Source organism: Thermobia domestica, chromosome 3, assembly GCF_964235325.1.
Source record: "Thermobia domestica chromosome 3, izTheDome1.hap1.1, whole genome shotgun sequence".
Taxonomy (NCBI): Eukaryota; Metazoa; Arthropoda; class Insecta; order Zygentoma; family Lepismatidae; genus Thermobia; species Thermobia domestica.
In genome coordinates, this window is record NC_137456.1 from 310,845,426 (window position 1) to 310,868,946 (window position 23,521).

Genomic DNA, 23,521 nt, shown 5'->3' on the forward strand with positions numbered 1-23,521 from the left:
CTTCCTTGTGGATTGGCTTGGATGTGACGTTTTTGGATAACTTAGAGATAACTCGTCGAGTTATGGGCGACACGTGCAATTATAGTACAAGCTCAGTGAGGAACTTCGGATTTTCTTTATCGACTAAAGAAAAGGATGAAGAACAAAGTAGAAATTATATAACTGGAGTATTTATTTAAAGTTCTTTGATTATTTTAAGGCTTGCATGCTATCCATTAGCTTTGCTATTCCAATATTTCCTGTTATATTCGGTAAGAAGGTTATTAATATATATATATATATATATATATATATATATATATATATATATTTAAATTGGAATACCAAGCAGTTTACTATTCAAATATTTTGACCATCGGCACTTCATTTCTTACATTTTTTGTCAGCATTTATAATATGAGTAATAATTGAATGATTTTTTTTGTTCTTGGTCATCTTTATATTATTAAGGATACATTCTAACATAATATACGACGGGGAGTCCGAAAATAAATTTCCCCTTTCGTTTTCCCCAGGAAAGCGAACATCAATAGGAAAACAAGACAGCGGTTGCACGTGCAACACACCTCGACACAAGTGGGTATCGTTCGCCTGCGATCCTGCAGATGGTGTTGTCGTATCGCCTGCGCAAAACTGAGACGAGTCTCTCAGCCTGAGTCTGGTAGCTTATGGAGAGAAGACGCGTAGCTAAGGAGAAACGGTCAAAGGAGGAAGTGCGAGCGGTTTTTCCTCTACAGATAAACATGTCAGGATGTTGGGATACCATGATTAAAGCGAACCGGTTTTGAACAAAACTCTCGCTGGCAGGCGCTTTGGAAGCCATGCTGAAGCCACAGAAGCTGTTCGACATTTCTTCCGTATGCAGAGCCCTGAATTTTTCCTGGAAGGATTTTTGAAACTTATAGAACGGTATGACAAATATCTCAAAAATAAAGGCACGTCTGATCTTTAATGTCACATGCTATTTTTGGTCTTGCATCCCCACCTCTGTCCACAGTCGCCTGAGAAAACTTATTTTCGGACTCCTCCTTGTAGTAATTTATTCCAAACTTCATTGGATAATAAAAATAAACAGTAAATAAATAATAAAAATAAGTAAAAATAAAAACTTGCTATTGGAAGAATAAATTAACGAAGAATTAACGAAACCATGTTACTAGAAGACATAAATATTTACCAACAATAATCAAATTTTAGTTTGTTACTACTAAACAGATACTAAAATCAAAGACTTATCGAAAATAACAGAAATTAAATAATCATTTAAACACTTCTGTATCGTTTCAAGAAAAATGCTCTATATACATACCTATTTAAAACATACCTGCCATAGTGCTAAATATGCAAACTCAAGCTGTAAGATTATGAACTGACAATTATAATGGTGCACATAATCCTGAATTAGGAACTGGGTAAGTGAAAACGGAAAATTTGGTCCAGCTCTGTTAGCAGAACATAATTATCATCTACGGCAAAAGACAGCCATCTTGTTTTTCTCTGCACAATATGGAGAGAAAACCTGGCACTGAACACAAAGAGTATCTCCTCGCATGTTCCTAAATTTTGGCACTAGATAAGAAGCTATAAATATTATAACTTGTGTATACTCTTATTTACAATATACGTATTTTAATAATATGCATCATCTTATATATATATATAGATTTATATAATATGTGTATATCAATACAAGTAAAACACTTTTGTGTAACATTATAAGGCCTCTGGAAAGTATATACATTATCTCGTCTTTAAGTGTGATTAGTAGAATCACACTATTACTATTTACAAAGCGTTTTGTGGTCCCCTACATGAACTACTCAACATATTGGTGAAATCGAGGAGTTCAGCTCATGACGTACGTAGGTTTCACATAGTATAAAAAAGACAAGTATACCACTACGTAGTTCAGTGGAATCTTTTTCTAGACTAGATACTAGCCAACTAAAGGTAATACTCCGGCTACAGTCTATCGCTGATTGCTGGAATTAAAAAAAAATACATTATATCATCTACTAGCAATTTCAAGAAACGGTATATAATGTAATCAATGGCGACTTTGCAGGGAAGTCACAATAGTAAAATATGTACCTTACTCAATTTTATACTGCCTTTTTACTTTTCATTTTTAAACATTTGTTACTGAAGTATATGATCAGTAGGAATTGGAAGTTAGGCCTGCTATACACTATAGGATAAATCCTAGGAAACCTCTTACGATTTTTCCTAGAGTCAAAATCTCAACGTGTATGGCATCAGATTGCATGTCATTTCCTATGTTCTGAACGATCCTATGAGATTTCTCTTGTTTAGAGCACGCTCTATTTCGGAAAGAAAATTCGTAAAGTTTCGATTTAAGCGATATCAGGTGATAGAAAGTGAAAACAAATGTGTGGGTGGAAGAGCCGGCTGTATGTGGGTGAAAGAGCAAAAATAATGGAGAAAATGAAGAGTGGTGCAGGGACTGATGAGGTATGTTTTGCTAATTTATCTTCTGATTTTTATGCTTTTTTTGAAATGTGCAGTTTAACAATATTGCACCTGGTATAAATATCAATAGGATGTACAGTGTAGTTACTTGTATGGCACAAAAGGGTAGGATTTGCTACGAGATATGTCGTAACACTTTTCCTCAGATAAATCCTAAGATAGTTCCTAGGACTTATCTCATAGTATATATAGCAGGCCTTAATCTCTAAAACAGTGAATGGAAAACTAGTAAGGAAAATTATTTACAATTTTAATTGGCTGCTTTTCTGTTACTCAAGAAATATGAAACATTCTAGAAGAATGAATGTTAAAATTGGTAATTTGTACAATGGAGATATAATATTCTACTACCATTCCTTAAATGAGGATCTCTTACGAATTTTGACATTCGTTATGCAGAGAATGTTACATATTTCACAGAAACTATTATTGATAGCCAACTGTGTTTTTAGTGTAACACACTACGAGATCTCTCTCTCTCTCGGTAATGTCGAATTAATACATGTATGGACTATTAGACTATCAAACCTACACAGTAAGTCCTGATTCTTGAAACTTTCATTTTACAAAGTGCAAACCCGGTTTGCTATATCCTTTTTAATTATATTTTAGTTAAAAAGAAAGTCCACCAAAAGAGATGGAAAACGTGTGTTTAGAGACTCTGGTGACTGGAAGAATTTTTAAAACCCCATAGATTCGTAATACCTCATAATATGTATTCGTTGTAACAGAAGAGATATCTCCGATAATTACAATGAATTGTTGTGTCTTTGAATAGAATGCTTACTCAGAAGAAACTACTGCATAAGAAATTACCCCGCACAATCCTCATGGAAATTGGATTTCGGTGGAATTGCTTGAAACCGTGATATGTTGTAGATATTGTGATCCTGAGAAAAAAGTCTTAATGGATAAAACCACCCATCACTGACCGTTTGGTCACTACAGGATCGTCCCTTCTTTGAAAACAGCCGAAGATAATAATATTCTGGATTTCGGTAACAGGACTGAAACTGTGATACTGAGATCCTGAGAAAAAGTCTCAATGGACACAACTACCCATCATTGACCGTTTGGCCACTACGGCTACTAGCCGTTTTCAAAAAAGTGGCCCTATAGTTGTCAAATGGTCAATGATTTGTGGTTGTGCCCATTGAGACTTTTTCTCAGAAACACAACATCTACAACATATCACGGTTTCAGTCATTTTCACCGAAATCCAGAGTATCGTTATCTTCGGCTGTTTTCAAGAAAGAGGCCTTGTAGTGGCCAAACGGTTAGTGATTGGTGGCTATGCCTATTGAGACTTTTTATCAGAAACACAACATCTACAACATATCACGGTTTCAAGGAAATCCACCTAAATCCAATTTCCATAAGGATCGTGCGGGGTCCTTTACAACAGCAAGTTACCCGAAGGATGTTAATCAAATACCTCACAATGAAACTCAAATTATCTGCTGTTGTTTTATGTGTACAATCCTAGACAAAATATTAAATATAACAACGTATTATACAAATGAAGTACTATACTTCTGAAGAAATGCAATAAAAAAAAACAAACAAAAAAAACTTAAAAGTATTTACCTTGTTTTTCTATATATTGCTGAGGATTCATTAAAAACAATCGTAGGGTTTTTATTGATTTCTCTCAGCATTGTCAAAACAGTAATAAAAAAGGGATTTAGGGAGGATAGAATAGATTAGTATTAATTCCGTTCGTAACACTATACAGGTGAGCAAGGTGAATACATTTAAGTTTACTTAGAAGACATCTTTTCAAGCGGTTTACATTAATAATCAATAAAACCCAATTCAATCAATTATCTACACTTCGCTTATTACCAAAATAACACTTGAAAGAAGGATATTATTTTCGTTTTTCCTTATAATAATTTCCTGAAAATATCAAGAATGTTAGGGAATTCAAGGTTGATAGATAAAGAAAAACTATCCTGTACATTTGAGATTTTAGGGTTTTGTGGAGGTTTCAAAATACTTCAGTAGGAAAACAGAGTGAAATGTAAGAATGACTCAATTAAGTCAGGGAAATACACAATTAAGTCATGACATATAAACTTGATTGAGGATTAGAATGATGTTAATAAGACTGAATAAAATGGAGAGCCTTCATCCAAAATTTGATGGAAATGAGTTTAAATTTGTATAATATAGATGAGAAGGAACTCTCTTGGCTTATATACATTTAAGTTTAAAGTGAATGAAGTAATTTTCGGTGAATCCAAAAAGATCATAATTTGTCTATTAATTTAGGTTTCGGTGTCTAGTTGCCGAATCATAAAATTAATAATTTTCGAAAACGTTAAAAAGGAAAAGAAAAAAGAAAACTATTAGTATGTGTTAAATGTTTCCTATGCATTATTGGGGATCCTTCAGAACAGTTCTTCATACCATTCTAAAAACAAAAGAACTGAATGATGTGTGGATTGCTTAATGAATTTATCCTAATTCCTACTTACAGAATAAACAGTTGCATTTTAAATTTTCGTATTAGTAGTGAGCAGTAACGAGATACCCTTTGCAGACGTTCTACCACTTATTGAATATTAACAAAATGCTGTTCTTATGTGTCTAGTAACTTTTGATATCCCTTTTCCTTCGTATAGCAGAATATTTATATATTAGGTACAAGTTGTCATTATATCATTATTAGCTTTAATTACCCGCTTCACTGGATTAAAATAAGAAAAAATAGTAATATGTTTCGTTACTTGGTCAGTTTTTACTATGATTGAAGCAGTTTCTGATATTGATAATTTTAGATAATTTTTATCTCCCCCTCCCCTCCCCCCAAGTTTCGGGGCTGAATTTGATTGTACAATGTGTTTATTAAATTCGGGTGTACAATTATAACGTTGTATGTTATATATTTAATATGGTAATCAGGGCAGCAGTGCTATATTTACAAGAATTTGCCACAAAATAGAAGAAGAAGAAGAAGGAAATAATGTAAGTAATATATATATATATATATATATGTTAGTGCGTTGCTATGGTGATGATATTTGCTGTTAAGGAAATGTTTATAAGATATAAGCGTGTGAGTCGACAATTGTTAGACGTACAATTTTGAATTGTGAAGTAAAGTGAGCTACTATCGTCAAATATAGTGTTCTGAGAGTTTGAGCGTGGTGTATGCTTCTTTACGTTATCTTTAATGTGCATATAATAGCTAAAATATAACAATTATTGTGACTCACACAGTTACATCTTATAAACATTTCCTTGACAACAAATACCATCACCATAGCAGCACACTAACAAATATATATATATATATATACAAATATTACTTACATTATTTCTTTCTTTCTTCTTCTTCTTCTTCTATTTTGTGGCAAGTGCTTGAGCACTGCTGCCCTGATTACTATATTAAATATATAACATACAACGTTATCGTTGTTAGATGTTAATAATTGCGTTTCGTTTAATCTATATATGAGGAGGCACATTTTTATCCGTGTTACCTTACCATTGAAGACGGAGCTAGCTTGTTGTACTGATACGTTTGGAGAATATTTAGTTTTCCCACGGGAGAATGTGTTGGTAAGCAACCAATTTTTTGGTAAATTAAAATGTTCTACGTATTCAACTTACAGTGAAGAGGTTAAGCATGACGTGTTTTCGTCAATACTTTCGATATAATTTGTTTCCGGTGGGTTCCAAAGAAATATTGGACAGGTTGAGCATGACGTGTTTTCGTCAATACTTTCGATATAATTTGTTTCCAGCGGGTTCCAAAGAAATATGCTATATATTGGATTTTATGGTACTTATTTTTTGTGTTGACCCATAAATATTATAACAAAAGAGAGAATTCTGATTTTTGTCTAAATCTTATAAACGATACATTTTAAAGTATAATATACTAGAGGAAAGCAAAGGTAATATATGTAAAAATAAATGTGAATTATATGCAGGCATATGATTTCTTTACATAGCATCCATACTTTTTTGGAGTCGAAGATGCACCTTGCACTTTTTAGAACCTTGCACTTTTGTAGTCACCGTAAGTGACAAAATTACTTGATTCGTTTGTATAATTTTCTTCTGATTACTGAGATTCGAGGCTTGAATGATAGAGAAATCACTATTTTTTCTAGATTCATAGGATCAAAATCTTTCAATTAGTTCAAACTTTAATAGGGGTATTAGTTCAAACTAGAGGGCATTAGTTCAAACTTTAATATCTGTAACATCATCCATCTTGACTCTGGAACTATTACGTAAATAATTAATATTTTTCTGACGAGAGTATGTGCTTATTTATTAAAATTAAAATACGTCGTAACAGAGAAAAAAAGCAGAACAGAAGAGAAAAGAAGGAGAAAATAGAAAAGAAAGAGGAGGAGAGTAAATAGCACGAAATAGAGAGCATTGGAGAAAAGACAGAGATACTGAAGACCTTATTAAGAAAAGGAGGTGTGAACACATACAGAAAAGGAGGACGTAGAATTCTGGAAGTGGTTAAGAAAACGAGAAATAGGAAGCAAGACATAAGTGAAGAAGATGAAGGAGTAATGTACGAAATGAAGTGTAAAAATTGTAATATGATATACATTGGAGAAACAGGGAAAAAGCTTAAAGAGTAAAACAACATAGGGACGATGAGAGATTTAAAAGAGAAAATAACGCTACATACAAACATGTAAAAGAAACATAACATGGTATAGATTGAGAAGGGCTCCAAGGTATAGAAAAAGAGAATAGAACAATAATATGAAAATGGAAAGAAGTGAGAAGGATTAAGAGAGAATGATGGGAAAGATTAATAAACTGGACAAATGGACTTCAAATACATGAATTATGAGATGGATTGTTAGAAAGAATGGAACGATAATAATTAAGGATATGAAAACTTATTAAGAGAAGCAGTAAAAAATAAAATTATATGATAGAACATTGAATTGAGAGGAAACTTTAAAATGAACTGATATTTAAAATAATTAGTTAAAATAATAATAATAATAATAATAATAATAATAATAATAATAATAATAATAATAATAATAATAATAATAATAATAATAATAATAATAATAGAGAAAAGTGAAAATAGTAATGGTTATAAAAAAATCAGTTCTAGTAAAAATTTAATATGAAACAGTAAATTATAATTGTAATTTTTTCTCGAAAGCCATGTGAAATGAATCTTTTTATAAAGCATATATAAATATGATAAATTAATTTAATGTATAAAAAGTGTAAATTATAACAATACCTGATTGTTACATACTAAACTTTTAACATTTATAAAATGAAACAATTGAAATTATACAACAATATTAATTTAATGTTATGAAGATATTTCTGCTAGTTTACGTCTGATGAAGATAACATTAAGTTATTGAAAGTTATAAGTTGTTACGACTAATTTTAATTTTAATATTTTAAGATATAAGTATATACTCTGGTCAGAAAAGAATTATTTATTTATTAAATATCTGATATAGCCAAAGACCTATCATAGAAAAATCTAAAACATTTCATTTTGTGTACTCTAGATAATCATACCTTACCTGGAACTCAGCTCATTGGTTAAGCATCTCCATATTCCCCCATTCTTCTTGTGTTGCTTGCTTCACATCTACTTCCTGTGGTTGACCTAACGACTCAAACAAAGAATGTTAAACACAACCTTTATCTTATTCTCACTTTTTCTTGGTTTGTTGGAACTGCATCACAGTTATCTATGGGGGTTACTTTTAAATGAAAAAAAGAACCAATAAGAAGGGCGATGATCAGAGCCACCCAGCTGACATTTGGTGGCCACCAACGGGTTGAATCCCAGGCAAATTAGGAATAACGGCAGAGCCATTTTTCGATTTGTGAGGTTCTTGTTCTTGTTGTTGTTGTTGTTCTTGTGACGTTGATGTTGAAGCAGGTACAGATGGTGTTGCAAGTAATGGATCGCGAGACGAACTGGGTAGCACGTAAGCGGAACTTTCACCACTACTCGGAGAAGTTGCAGCGGGTGGTACTTGCTGTGAAGATCCTGTCGTTGCAGCTACGTTTTCTGGTGTTGTAGTTGTGGTACTGGCGATTGTTGCTGGTACAGGGTGTGGAGGAGGTGGTGGTGTTTGTTCTTGAGATTGTTCTCGTGGAATTGATTTTCTGGGTTTTGTCGAAACCTCAGGAACTGTCGTAGTCTTTACATTATCCGTTCTCACTGGGACACTTGCTGTTCGTTTGAGCTTCTTAGAGCCCCCAGACTTAAGGCTACCACTCCCCAAACCGGAATCACCATCTGCTGAATTTTGACGTCTGTCTGACGATAAGCGAAGCTTTATAGGATTAAGTGGAATGGGGTTTCTAGTTCTGGTGAACTTACTGTCCTTTTTCTTTAGGCTGCGGCCAAATCGGAGCCCGCCGAGAGCCGCGAAAGGTCCACTAATACCACTTTGCACCGAACCACCTGCTTCACTAGGAATGCTCTGGTTGGAGTCACTTGGGGAAGAATCGTTATCAACATCCAATGGGGGACTATTACGACTACTATTGCTACACATTGAGTCTTCGGATCTACTTCGGCTGATAAGTTTCTTTACTCGTCCTGATTTTGCTGCTTCGATGATGGTGCCCCATCGTTTCTTGGAAGAATCACGCTTCTGTCCAGTGAAACGCGCAAGCCTTGCCAGACGAGTTCCAGGAGATTTTTTCCCTCCATTTGTCCCATCAAGACTAGCAATAAGCTCTACGGCTGCCACCGCCGCTGCTGTTGGCTGGAATTGAGATGAACCTTGCGGAGGAGCAATGTTGAAGCCTTTCATTAACCTTCGCTCCTTTTGACGGTTCTTCTTACCACCGGATCCTGGAAAGATAAAGTTGCAAAATTAGCTTTCAAAAACATCCTAGAATTGTATATCTAAGCATTCTTTATAAAATGTGGGTCAAAACTTCAAAAAAATATCTTTATTTTTACTTCCTTCTCAATATCTCCTTAAACGTACAGTATATTTGCAAAACAATAAACAAATGAAAGTGTATGTGTAATAGTAATACGAAAAATAAACTAATCTTACTTTTGAATAACATAGATGTATTGTATCACCTTTATACGAGAAGACTTTTTTTTATCGTACCAAACTTTATATAAAAGAAGCTGTAAATAAACAAAACCTTATAAAAAGGGTTGTAAATAAACCAAATTTTATATAAAAGAAGCTGTAAATACAAAACTTTATATAAAAAGTATTGTAAATATACCAAACGTTGTATAAAAGAAGCTTTAAATATATCAAACTTTATATAAAAGGAGCTGTAAATATACCAAACTTTATATAAAAAGTATTGTAAATATACCAAACGTTGTATAAAAGAAGCTGTAAATATATATCAAACTTTATATAAAAGGAGCTGTAAATATACCAAACTTTATATAAAAAGAGCTGTAAATATACCAAACTTTATATAAGAAGAGCTGTAAATATACCAAACTTTATATAAAAGTAGTTGTAAATATATCACACTTTATATAAACGAGCAGTAAATACAGAGTATTTAAAATAAACTTCTTTACTACACATAGCTTTAGAATTCTGTAAATAGATTAAACAAAAAGAATTACAAGTTTTTTGTTATAGGCAATGCCAAAGAAATGTCAACTTTCAACAGGAACTTGATTAAAGACAGTTTTAAAAATGTGTTTAAGATAACAGTTCAACATTTATCATTACTTTTCCACCATTAAAACTATAATTCAAGCAATTACATTTTGATATTTACAAACAACAAATTTGTACAGTGATTTGTTTGAAGAAATGATACAACCCTTACTAGATTTTTGAAAAATATTTAATTGCTGAAAGTAAATAAAATTCAAATTATTATGTCTTATCAGAAATATTTTCTTACGTACTGAATACCTAATACTTATATTTGAAATTTGTCGTTTCAAAAGGTTTATGAAAAGCAATTCTACAACGGTATATTGTATACATTTAAATATTACCCAGTATCAATGAGATGATTTGGGTCAAAAGGTAAGTAACTCTGTTCTGGTAAGTCAAAAAAGTCAATCCCACTTCATTTTGGAGTATAATAAAGAAAACAATATCATTTTAATTCATTGTAATAATGTCATTGTAATCAGTTTTCTTCAAGATGATGAAAAATTACTTCTTTGTTCACTAATCTTTTTTACCATAAAAAATAAACTGTTTTCGTTATTGATGTTTTAATAGACCATGACATTATTTAGTGTATTCATACGTGTTTTTCTGAGATTTCTCTGCTTTTATTAAATGTATGATGGTTCAGTGGCAGATTGTTCACCTCCAGCGTGGGAGATCTTTGGTTCGATTCCAGGCCAATGAGTTTTCATTAAAATTCTCATTTTATCAATTCTTCCAAAAGAGGCGGCCATTTTGAAATCGGTTAGCCCGAAACCAAAACAAATTTTGTACTAAGCTGATTGGTTTTCCACGATCTATCTATTCGACCTATATTCCCATTTGAAATTTTCAAGTTGGTTCCTGGGGACACCGCAACACCATTCCACGTTGCCTATGTTTTTTACTTTTTCTTTCTTTTTTTGTTTCATCTTTTTCTACTCAACCGTTTTTGATTTATAAGTAAGTACTGGAAATTTTATCTGATACAGGATCATTTTGGAGGGGCCATCTTGAAAACGGCGCCCCATATCAAAAATTGTTTCCCACAAAAATTGTTCAATTTTCCAAGCTCTTTCGAACGAGGTATTACTCGACCTATGTTCTCATTCGAAAATTTTACATACACCCCCTCCCCCCGAAGTGGGGAGCGGGGAACCTCGCATTTGACTCATATTTTAGGCCCCTCTGTATTGTATATTGACTCTTAACATTTTTCTTATTTGATGTATAGTTCGCGAAATATTGGCTTATATCACTTATTTTTGACACACCCTGTATATGTTTCTTTTCTGGCGGTACGTAACGGTACGACTTACAAGCATCTTTTTAATGAGAACGGAATATTTTCTCTTCTGTTTAAGAGGTTGATGAAAAACTTCGAAAATACCAAATAGTAAATTGCAACTCAGAGTTTTTACTGTTTTCCTTTTCCTTTTTTTTTCTTTCTAGAGAAAGAGTAAATTTTTGTTGCAGTAGAGTGAAATTGAAAAGGAAATTTCATTTTTATTAGATGTTTATTGTGAGCGAAATGGAGTTAAGAAATTTTGTTATTGTTGCGTAAAAGAGAGTACAAAATTTCATATATTTTTCTTTAAATGTTTGATACTGGGTAAAATAGAAAAAAAAATGTTTTTTGATGCAGTTAAGTGAAATAGAATATAAAATTTCACACTTTTATTTAAACGTTTTTACTGAGTGAAATAGAAAATAAATTTATGTTGCAGTTGAATGAAATAGAGTAGAAAACGTCATATATTTACTTGTTTCTAAGAAGAACTTCATTGTACCAAAAATTCAACAAAATCAAAGATGTTTAAATTGTAATTTTCCACTTCAATTGAATAGAATTTTACAAAGATTATTATTGTTATTATATTTAATCAATGGCATGATTTTAAAATGGTTATTCCTATAAGTATATGTATAAAAAAACTTGTTAGATCCAAACTTGAAATTGGTTCAGTCGTGTGGAATAGTTTATCTAGTACACTTGTAATCAAAATTGAAGAAGAACAAAAAATGGTTTATAAGGCTACTATGTTATAAAACGACAAAAGATTACTTAAAATCTGATTTCAACTACTCGCTGAGAAAACAATACGTTTATTGTGAAAAAATATTAACGTGTAACAGTTTCGCCAACTATCCACTTTGGCTTCATCAGACACTATCACAAAGCCAAAGTGGATAGTTGGCGAAACTGTTACTCGCTGAGAAAACAATACGTTTATTGTGAAAAAATATTAACGTGTAACAGTTTCGACAACTATCCACTTCGGCTTCATCAGACACTATCACAAAGCCAAAGTGGATAGTTGGCGAAACTGTTACTCGCTGAGAAAACAATACGTTTATTGTGAAAAAATATTAACGTGTAACAGTTTCGCCAACTATCCACTTTGGCTTCATCAGACACTATCACAAAGCCAAAGTGGATAGTTGGCGAAACTGTTACTCGCTGAGAAAACAATACGGTTATTGTGAAAAAAATATTAACGTGTAACAGTTTCGCCAACTATCCACTTTGGCTTCATCAGACACTATCACAAAGCCAAAGTGGATAGTTGGCGAAACTGTTACTCGCTGAGAAAACAATACGGTTATTGTGAAAAAAATATTAACGTGTAACAGTTTCGCCAACTATCCACTTTGGCTTCATCAGACACTATCACAAAGCCAAAGTGGATAGTTGTCGAAACTGTTACACGTTAATATTTTTTTCACAATAAACGAATTGTTTTGCTCAGAGAGTAGTTTAAATCAGACTTAAGTCTGTTAAAAGCAAAACTTGTACAATGGAAAGGATTACTATTTACATGACTATGAATATTGATTAACTTATTGGTGACTTCAATCTCTATTGGAAAAAAGGAAATTTATTGATAAATCCATTATTCAAATGGCATTGAATAACAAATATAGTGCCGAATATTGCTTTACCGAATATAGGGAATAAAAGTACTGAATTATAATATAAGGAATCGTTCTACATTGGTTATATTAAATTCGAAATGTGAAATACTGAGAAGAGTGACAGAATCTTACAATTTAAAATGAATATTTGTTACGAAAAAAATAACAGAGCATTCGTTACATCGATTAAACTGTTTTAACTTTATGACACGGGATCTAACTGCCAACCTTAATTTTATTGTTATGTATCTTCTATATTTCTTAATCTTTTATGCTAGAAATATAACAACAAAGTGACTAAGAAGGTACATTCGCGAAATGTCCCCGCGGAATTCGTGTAAAATTGATTCAAATGCAAAGTTCTCAGCTGCACAATGTGTATTGTACTAATTTTAACAGCCTATACCGGTAATTTGCATATTTATGGGCCTTCATATATCCGGAATTCAATCATACACTACTATAACGCTCGGACACAAAATTGATTTTAGTTTCTTTAGATGTAACTGGACATGAATGTGGACATATGCAAATCAAATTGGATCAAGTACTGCTTCTCTGACACAGGTTACTCACCCCGGTCACCATCTTGAATCTGCCATATTGAATTCAACTTTCGGTTTTTCAAAAAGGAATAGGTGCAAGTGACACGTCAAATTCATGTACACTTTTCTCGGAAATTCATTGGTGTAGTGAGTTTTATCGTAGCTTGTACCGTTTGCAAGGTATTGCACATTAAATATCAGCCACTTCAAGAATACTGAACCGAATGGAAAGTTGAGCAGGGACCCGTGTGTATATGTAATCTTTTATGTGATTATCGTTGGCGAAATATTATCTGAACATACATCCGGAACATACAGATACACACAGACGTTAATACGAAAATGGTAGAGCTTCCCCCAAATTTGGTCGTATCTGGATTACTTACTCATTTTGACCGTAATACAATACTTCCTTGCTATAGTAACTAACTAGCTCTATGACTTATGGAACGCGGAGGTTCAATACCGCGTTCACAAAAGCTCTCCACTGATTTCTATCCTTAGCCAACTGGATCCAGTTTCTACTTTGTATTCCTATTTCTGCGAGATCCATTTTAATATTGTCCTCCCATCTGCGCCTAGGTCTTCCTAATGGTCGTTTTCCGATTGGTCTTCCAGTCAAGACTTTGAAAGCGTTTCTACTTTCTTCCATCCTAGCTACATGACCTGCCCATATAAGCCTCCTAGACTCGATGACTCTAACAATGTTTGGTAAACCGTATAAATTATGTAGTTCGTCGTTATGAAGTTTCGACCATTCCCCATTCCCGTTCCTCTTGGGTCCGAATATTCGTCTCAGGATCTTGTTCTCAAATACTTTCAGTCTATGTTTTTCTCTCAGAGTAAGCGACCATGTTTCGCAACCATACAGAACAACAGGCATGATTATCGTTTCATATATTTTAAGCTTCAAATTCCTCGACAAAATTCGCGACGACAAGAGATTTTGAACTGAATAATAATACAAATTCCCTGCTTTTAGTCGACATTTAATTTCTTCGTGAATATGATTTTCGTCTGTTAATATTGATCCTAGATATTTGAAAGTAACCACTTTATCAAAAGTATATATTTTTTAACGCATCCATAATTTGCCGTATTACGGTCCCGACGCAAGTCCATGTATTTAGTTTTCTCTGCATTTACTTCTAAAGCCATGTCCCTGCAAGCGTTTAATAAGATCTCTGCATTTCTTGCTATTGTTCTCCTGTCATCCTCTATTAAATTTGCATCATCAGCATATGCCATAACCTCGTAAATACCGTTCAACTCTAGGCCCTGGTTGCTATCTTTGATTTTCTTTAAGCGTATTCCAGAACAAAATTGAATAATATTGGCGACAACGCATCTCCTTGTTTCAGGCCATTTTCGACATGAAAGCTCGTAGACAAAAATTTTCCTACCCGGACTTTACTTTGGGATTCATTTAAACGTATCTTAATTAATCTAATTAGCTTTCTGTATTCCAAATTCTATAAGAACGTTGTATAATGTTTCTCTTCTGAGTCGTAAGCCTTTCTAAAATCAATAAATAGTTGATGTACCTGGGTATTCTATTTCCATTTCTTTTCGAGTATTTGGCGAATGCGAATGCTAAACATTTGATCGATAGTTGATCGATTTCGTCTAAATCCGCACTGATAATATCCAATAATTTCATCTGCGTATGGGGTCAATCTTGCTAATAGAATATTTGAAAGGATTTTATAGGATGTTGACAGAAGAGAAATGCCTCGATAATTATTACAGTCAGTTTTGTCGCCTTTCTTGTAAATTGGAACAATGATTGAATTTTTCCACTCTTGTGGCAATTCTTCCTTGTTCCAAATAAGGAGAATGAGTTTGTGTATCTTGTTCCACAATTTTTCGCCTCCTATAGTATAACTTGGAAATAATAACATCACTCAAATACATGTTGTAAAGAGTTTGTTCATAGCTACAGTATTTTTTCCGGTTAGAAATTGTTTTGATTTGTCAACATCATAAACGTAAGCGTAACTGATATTACTCTGAAATGTCTACTCGCGAAGGGCCTGGAGGTATTTAACATGCAATACCTTGCAAACAGTACAAGCTACGGTAAAATTCACAATACTAGTGAATTTCCGAGAAAATTGTACATTAATTTGATGTATCACTTGCAGTCATTCCCATTTGAAACACCGAAAGTCGAATCCAATATGACAAACCCAAGATGGCGGCCGGGGTGAGTAACATGTGTCAAAGAAGCAGTACTTGATAAAATTTGTTTTGCATATGCCCACATTCATATTCAGTTACATCTAAAGAAACTAAAATCAAAGTGAATTTCCGAGAAAATTGTACATTAATTTGATGTATCACTTGCAGTCATTCCCATTTGAAAAAACAAAAGTCGAATCCAATATGACAAACCCAAGATGGCGGCCGGGGTGAGTAACATGTGTCAAAGAACCAGTACTTGATAAAATTTGTTTTGCATATGCCCACATTCATATCCAGTTATATCTAAAGAAACTAAAATCAATTTTAAGTCCAAGCGTTATAGTAGTGTATGATTGAATTCCAGATATATGAAGGTCCATAAATATGCATATTACCCGTATGGGTCGCTAGAATTTAGTACAATGCACATTGGTTCGCGGAGAACTTTGCATTTGAATCAATTTTACCCGAATCCCGAGGGGGCACTTCGCGAATGTACCTTGTAAGATCTTTTGCCTGGTGGATGTGTAAATTTAAGCAAGGTTAATTAATTCTTTTAAATTATAGTTAAATGAAACTTTAATTTGTATAGCACTGAAAATGGTATGCTATGAAATTCGCTCTTTTGATTTTAATCTTCTTTTATAAATCAGCTTGAAGCTTGTAATTTGAATACATCAACTTCTTAACATGCTGAGTTGACAACAATAATGATTTTAACAAAATGCCATAATTTTGCCTATGAGTTGTTCGCATCACTGAAAGAAAGTTATTATTATTATTATTGTTTTCAACAGGACGTTACTTACATATAACACCAAGTAGAAAGAAAACTTTTACATGAACAAATCAAATTTTAAAATTATTAAAACTGGTGCTAAATACAAGTAATATATTGTTTCTGAAAAGTTGAAAAATGTACGAAATAAAAGGGATATCTAAATAGTCCTGTAAACTGATGTTATTAATATTGCCTAATAAAGTAAAAAGTTCGAACAATCCTAGTAATTGTAAAAATGATAATGATAATCATTATCATTATCACTAGTAATGATAATGAAATAAAAATAAATCCACAATAAAATTGATAAAACAATGATCAAAGTTGAACAATTGGTTTAGAAAATCATATTTACAAAAAGTTATCCAGTCAGATAAATTCATCATATGATTTAAACCGAATATGTATATAGTATCTTTATTTTATGCATAAAAAAGTTTATTTAGCATATTAGATAATAAAGCCAAATAAAATATATACGCACGTTTGCTACAAAAGTGCCACACAACTCAAAAAAAGTTAGTTTTGAGAAAATCGCATTTGAAAGTGTTGGTAATACATTCACTTCAATGTTATTCAATAGTGAAACTAAAGATATACCGCATTGACTTGACACCTAGTCTTCCATTCCAAGCGCAGCTATCGGCTGAAGGAATTCCACTCTCTTTCGCTAAGCCTCTCTTGCTTAGGAACATAGCAACAACTGAACCCGTTATTGGATCAACGCGTGGGTGTGAAGCGGGTGTGAGCTTTAGTTCACATTTTTGCTACCGTTCAAGACATTTTGGCAGCACTATAGCGCTCTCACGCAGCTTCTAGTAAAGCTGGAGCGACTATTCTTATGTTGCCGGATAGAGGAGAGGCTCACAAATCCAAATATATACATAACTTAAAATCGACAATTTTTGAGTTGTGACACTTTTGTAGCAAGGGTGCGAATTATGTAAATCATCTGCAATAAGTTGCTTTTTATCTGGAGTTCAAAGTCTTTTTTTTCAGCAACGATACAATATGGATCGTAGATTTACAGCTTAATATGGGATAATATTTACGTGTTCTACCAGTGGATAGATATTACCAATCTTCACAATAAGCTATCAATATTTAGTTACGTGTTTAGGGTTTTTAATTTTGATATTAATGAAGAAAATTAACTATACTTCTTTTTCACATATGTAAGTAAAATACGAGGACCGTTCGGAAAGTAACCTCCAATTGTTTAAAAAAGAAACACCAAAGCAAATAGAAAAATTTATTATATACATTTGAGAACTACTGCTTTGCTCTATTTTCAATATAATTTTCATAAACATTCAAGCACTTATTATATTTCTGCACTAGCTTAGAAATTCCATCAGCATAAAAAATCTCCCGCCTGTGCCTTGAGCCAGCCTCTGACCGCATCTTTTAGCTCAGCATCAGCCTTAATTCCTCAGAACTTGTGGAAATTCATCGGAAAGCTCCGAGATTGTGAAATGTCGATTTTCATCAACTTTTCCATCAATTTTCTGAACGAATTCATCAGTGACCACTGATGGCCTGCCACTCCTCTCTTCGTCATGAATGTTCGTTCATCCATTTTTAAACGAACGAACCCATTCACGAACAACTAATTCACTCATCACACTTGGCCCATATATGGCACAAAGTTCCCGATCAATAGCTCTGTCGAATATTACTTTGCAGTAAGAAAACGTATAACTGCTGCAGCTTGGCGGAATTTTCTATTGCAGTACACATTTTAGACGCTGGTTGGTGGATTTCATCGAGTAGGTACAGGAGTCGCAGGGATGGTAAAGCGATAAAGATTAATGTAACTAGTGATCAGACAACCTTCACTCTACCACATGCAGACTGATCTACCGCTCACGTCTGTGCAAAGATGGTAGCGTTGCCCCAACTAGTTCACGCATAGTGACCAATCGGATGTTACTTTGCGAATGCACCTCGTATAATTGCTCATAAAGAATACCTAACAACTTGATAAAGTTAAAAGAAAGAATTACCAACTCTATTTATCTTTACAATTATCACTTCGCATATATATGAATGCGATATGACTTTACACATAGGAATCAAATTTACAATAAATTGCTTTCCGTAGCATTAGAAAAAAAAGATAGTTTTGGAACACTGTCAAGAAGTTTTAACAAACAAGGTTCTTATTTCTTGGTAAATATTTTAATGGGAATATAGAATATAGAGTACTTTATTGTAATTGTATCATAAAATCCGTTAGAAGGTTTTCCTCTTTTCAAATAATTTCTTTATATAACCACATGTAAACAAAATTCAATAAACAAAGGTTTTTATGTATTATTAATTACTTAAAATAGTTTTATTAATATCACGTTGTAGACTTACAATTCTATCGTAATATATAGGTGGTAAACAAATAATTGTATATATGGTGGTGGATACTAAAGATAACTAACACTTTTACTATTTATGTATCCCTTAATTTACTATTCCTTCTACGGTATATATGAAATTTGTTGCAAAGTCTTCTCTAATGTACCAATGTAAATATTTTCTGATGGAAGAGAGTTTTCTTATTTGAGGACAAATTAATCAAATAAATACGTAAATAATTGAATGTTAACAGTTGAGAAAATTAAGTAGCCGATGTTCGTTCAGTCTACAACTCCGAGGAGTGAGGTTCAAAGACCATCAACGACCAGAAACGAACAAAGGACGTCTGCAGTAGGAGTACTTTCCTGATCCACGCCGGAGCAGCAACACGTCAAGCATCAGAGGAAAGGAAGAAAAGATTCGTTTCCAAGGTTACGACGCTTGGATACGAGCTTGACGAAAAAAGGATCATCAAGGATTTAGTGCATGACTAATGTGATCGTTAAAGTGCAACCTTCAAGCCTCTAATCTGTGTTTTGCGTCCTACTATATATAAGTAAGCATCTAATCTGTGGTTTACGTCCTACTATATATAAGTAAGCATCTAATCTGTGGTTTGCGTCCTACTATATATAAGTAAGCATCTAATCTGTGGTTTGCGTCCTACTATATATAAGGAAGCATCTAATCTGTGGTTTGCATCCTACTATTTGTAAGTAAGCAATGTTATTTATGTTTACTCTTATTTGAGAATGAGGAGAAGGAATTTCAGGTGCTTTAACATTTCCGCACACATAACCTTGTGTTGGCATGTTCTTTCTACAAAATTTCCATATATTCAATTAAAGTTACTTGAATTCTGTTGAATCAGTAATAAGAATTAATTTATCATAACCTAGTCTGACCAGTAGAGTCTATGTGCAGATTACTGATTTCTCGTTATCATTCTAATTAAATCCGGTCTCTGAATTCAATACATCATCATTATTATTAGTTTTATAATAAGATGTCAAAAATTCTAATTTTTTATCTTTCATTTCTATTAAATGAATATTAAAGAGATGTAATTTCATATAGTGACAATTTGGGACGTCGATAGTGTAAAACTATACTGCTCTGAAGTAATTATTTATTCTTGTCTGCAATTAGAGAAATATATTATTGCGTTTCAAGCAAACGCTTATAAACATATTTTAAGACCCTGTGAGAAAAAAATGTCACATATAATGTTATAAATAAAATTCTACGCTGTTGTTTCTCATAGGTAATTTTTAAACCTGTGAAATCGTAATAGATAGAATTACTTTTATTTATAATTATAATGTTTCACAGATTTAATGATAGTTAAAATTAGCACTTTAAAGTTTATTAAATTATGTTTCTCTAAATGTATTAGTACTTTTGTATATACTATTATTTTCTAGAAACTTCATTAACCAGAAATGGTATATGTGTACACTAGTTTCATAGTCACAGCTAAATTTATTATATACTTCAACAAAATTTAACTTGTCCTTGTCATAAAATTCTTGTACCAAAAGGATTACGCAGCCATACACACATACACACACAAAAAAAATAAATAAAAATTAAAATAAAAATAAAATAAAAATAAAATAAAAATAAAAATAAAAATAAAATAAAAGTAAAAATAAAAATAAAAATAAAAATAAAAAAATAAAAAATAAAAGCACTATGCACACGACCCCATGGTATGGATTCGATGTATTTTGTTACACAGAATCCAAATTTCGAAACTCCAAGAAGATCGATCGTGTCAATTTTGTGCTAAGAGCGAAAAACTTGAGCGATTTTGGATGGGAAGGATACACGTAATAGAACTATGAAAAAAGCAAAAGTTCTGTGCACCGGACCCCGGGGTATGGATTCGATGTATTTTGTTACACAGAATCCAAATTTCGAAACCCTAAGAAGATCGATCGTGTCAATTTTGTGCTAAGGGCGAAAAACTTGAGCGATTTTGGATGGGAAATATACACGTAATACAACTATGAAAAAAGCAAAAGTTCTGTGCAGCAGACCCCAGGGTATGGATTCGATGTATTTTGTCACACAGAATCCAAATTTTGAAACCCCAAGAAGATTGATCGTTTCAATTTTTTGTTATGGGCAAAAACCTTGAGCGATTTTGGATAGGGAAGATACATGTAACACAGCCATATATATATATAAAAAAAAAGAAGTTATGGATTCGATGTATTTTGTTATACAAAATCCAAATTTCGAAACCCTAGGACAATTTGCCGTGTCAATTTTGTTTTATAGGCGAAAAACGTGTCTCTTTACTATCCAAAATCGCTCAAAATTTTCGTCCATAACAAGAAATTAACACGATCAGTCGTCCCAGTATTTCAAAATTTGGATTCTGTGTAGCAAAATACATCGACTCCATACCATGGGGACCAATGTACAAAACTTTTTTTTTTTTTTTTTTGTATTGCTGTGTTACGTACATTCTTCCTTACCAAAAATCACTCAAGTTCCTCGCCCATAAAAAAAAAAGACAAGGTCGATCTTCCTGGGGTTTCGAAATTTGGATTCTGTGTAACAAAATAGATCGAATTCATATCCTGAGCTCCAGTGCACAGAATTTTTTTTTGTGTGTGTATGGCTGTGTTACGTGTATCCTCCGTATCCAAAATCGTTCAAGTTTTCCGCCCATAAAATGGAATTGACATGATCAATCGATCTGGGGTTTTGAAATTTGGATTCTGTGTAACAAAATACATCGAATCCATATCCTGGGGTCCAGTGCACAGATTTTTTTTTTTTTTTGTGTGTGTATGGCTGTGTTACGTGTATCCTCCCTATCCAAAATCGTTCAAGTTTTCCGCCCATAAAATGGAATTGACATGATCAATAGATCTGGGGTTTTGAAATTTGGATTCTGTGTAACAAAATACATCGAATCCATATCCTGGGGTCCAGTGCACAGAATTTTTTTTTTTTTTGTGTGTGTATGGCTGTGTTACGTGTATCCTCCCTATCCAAAATCGTTCAAGTTTTCCGCCCATAAAATGGAATTGACATGATCAATCGATCTGGGGTTTTGAAATTTGGATTCTGTGTAACAAAATACATCGAATCCATATCCTGGGGTCCAGTACACAGAATTTTTTTTCTTTTTTGTGTGTGTGTATGGCTGTGTTACGTGTATCCTCCCTATCCAAAATCGTTCAAGTTTTCCGCCCATAAAATGGAATTGACATGATCAATAGATCTGGGGTTTTGAAATTTGGATTCTGTGTAACAAAATACATCGAATCCATATCCTGGGGTCCAGTGCACAGAATTTTTTTTTTTTTTTGTGTGTGTATGGCTGTGTTACGTGTATCCTCCCTATCCAAAATCGTTCAAGTTTTCCGCCCATAAAATGGAATTGACATGATCAATCGATCTGGGGTTTTGAAATTTGGATTCTGTGTAACAAAATACATCGAATCCATATCCTGGGGTCCAGTGCACAGAATTTTTTTTTTTTGTGTGTGTGTATGGCTGTGTTACGTGTATCCTCCCTATCCAAAATCGTTCAAGTTTTCCGCCCATAAAATGGAATTGACATGATCAATAGATCTGGGGTTTTGAAATTTGGATTCTGTGTAACAAAATACATCGAATCCATACCCTGGGGTCCGGTGTACAGAACTTTTGCTTTTTGCATAGCTATATTACGTGTATCCTTCCCATCCAAAATCGCTCAAGTTTTTCGCCCTTAGCACAAAATTGACACGATCGATCTTCCTGGGGTTTCGAAATTTGGATTCTGTATAACAAAATACATCGAATCCATACCCTGGGGTCCTTGCACAGAACTTTTATTTATTTATTTATTTATTTATTTATTTTGTGTGTATGGCTGTGTTATTACAATGCTTATCTATACTTGGAAGAAAATATTGTGAAGCTATATATATATATATATAAATCAAACTGTAAAAGGAAGGGACAAATTGTAGAATGTTAAAGCTGAAATCAAGCTGAAAACAAACACAGAGAGAATAAAGTACGATACCTTGACCAACTCCAGCAGCTGTGGATGTATTCATGCCTGAGTTCTTTAGAATTTCTATAAGTTCGCAACGGAAGGCTGAAATATCCTGCTTGATTTCATTTACATCATCTTCTGTAACACCTTGGCTCTCCGCCTTGCGTTGTTCAACTGTTACATATCGCCTCACCAAGTTACGCATGATACTCTGTAAACAAAATGAAATATGATGGCGTATTTGCTTTCAGCTTAACTAAAAGTAGTAGTAGAAACAATATTTTTCTAGGCTATGTTAACGTAGTAACCTAAGATTAGATTATACTCACCTGGGATACTGTATTCTATATTTAATCGAGATTTAATTCAGTGTTTTGGTACATTCAAATCTGCATTTACTACTCTTAGAAACTACAAAGAAAAGAAGTGTCTGACAAATTTGCTAACCAACTTAATTTGTAAAAGCATCTACAAATATATATATATTTTTAAAAGAATCACTGTTGTGGTAAAAATCTTAAATACCGGATAGTGCAGCTACTACAAAAGGAATCGTTTATCTTCAACTTGTAATGAAAGTAAAAGAAAATCAGGTAATTCGACTCACATTGTTTAT

General features: G+C 33.1%; 1 protein-coding gene across 5 annotated transcripts in view; it reads right to left on the reverse strand.

The window, feature by feature from the left end:
• Positions 1 to 295: 295 nt before the first annotated feature.
• Positions 296 to 23,521, reverse strand: part of Trpgamma (Transient receptor potential cation channel gamma) — a 1,754,629-nt gene continuing 1,731,403 nt past the window's right edge. For all 5 annotated transcript variants that reach the window (XM_081752586.1, XM_081752588.1, XM_081752585.1 and 2 more), the window contains 3 exons: positions 22,933 to 23,116; positions 8,031 to 9,322; positions 296 to 1,982 (listed from right to left, as the gene is read on the reverse strand). In XM_081752586.1, the coding sequence (XP_081608712.1) occupies positions 8,253 to 9,322; positions 22,933 to 23,116 (1,254 nt within the window). In that variant the 3' untranslated portion in view covers positions 296 to 1,982; positions 8,031 to 8,252. The remainder of the gene's footprint in view (positions 1,983 to 8,030; positions 9,323 to 22,932; positions 23,117 to 23,521) is intronic.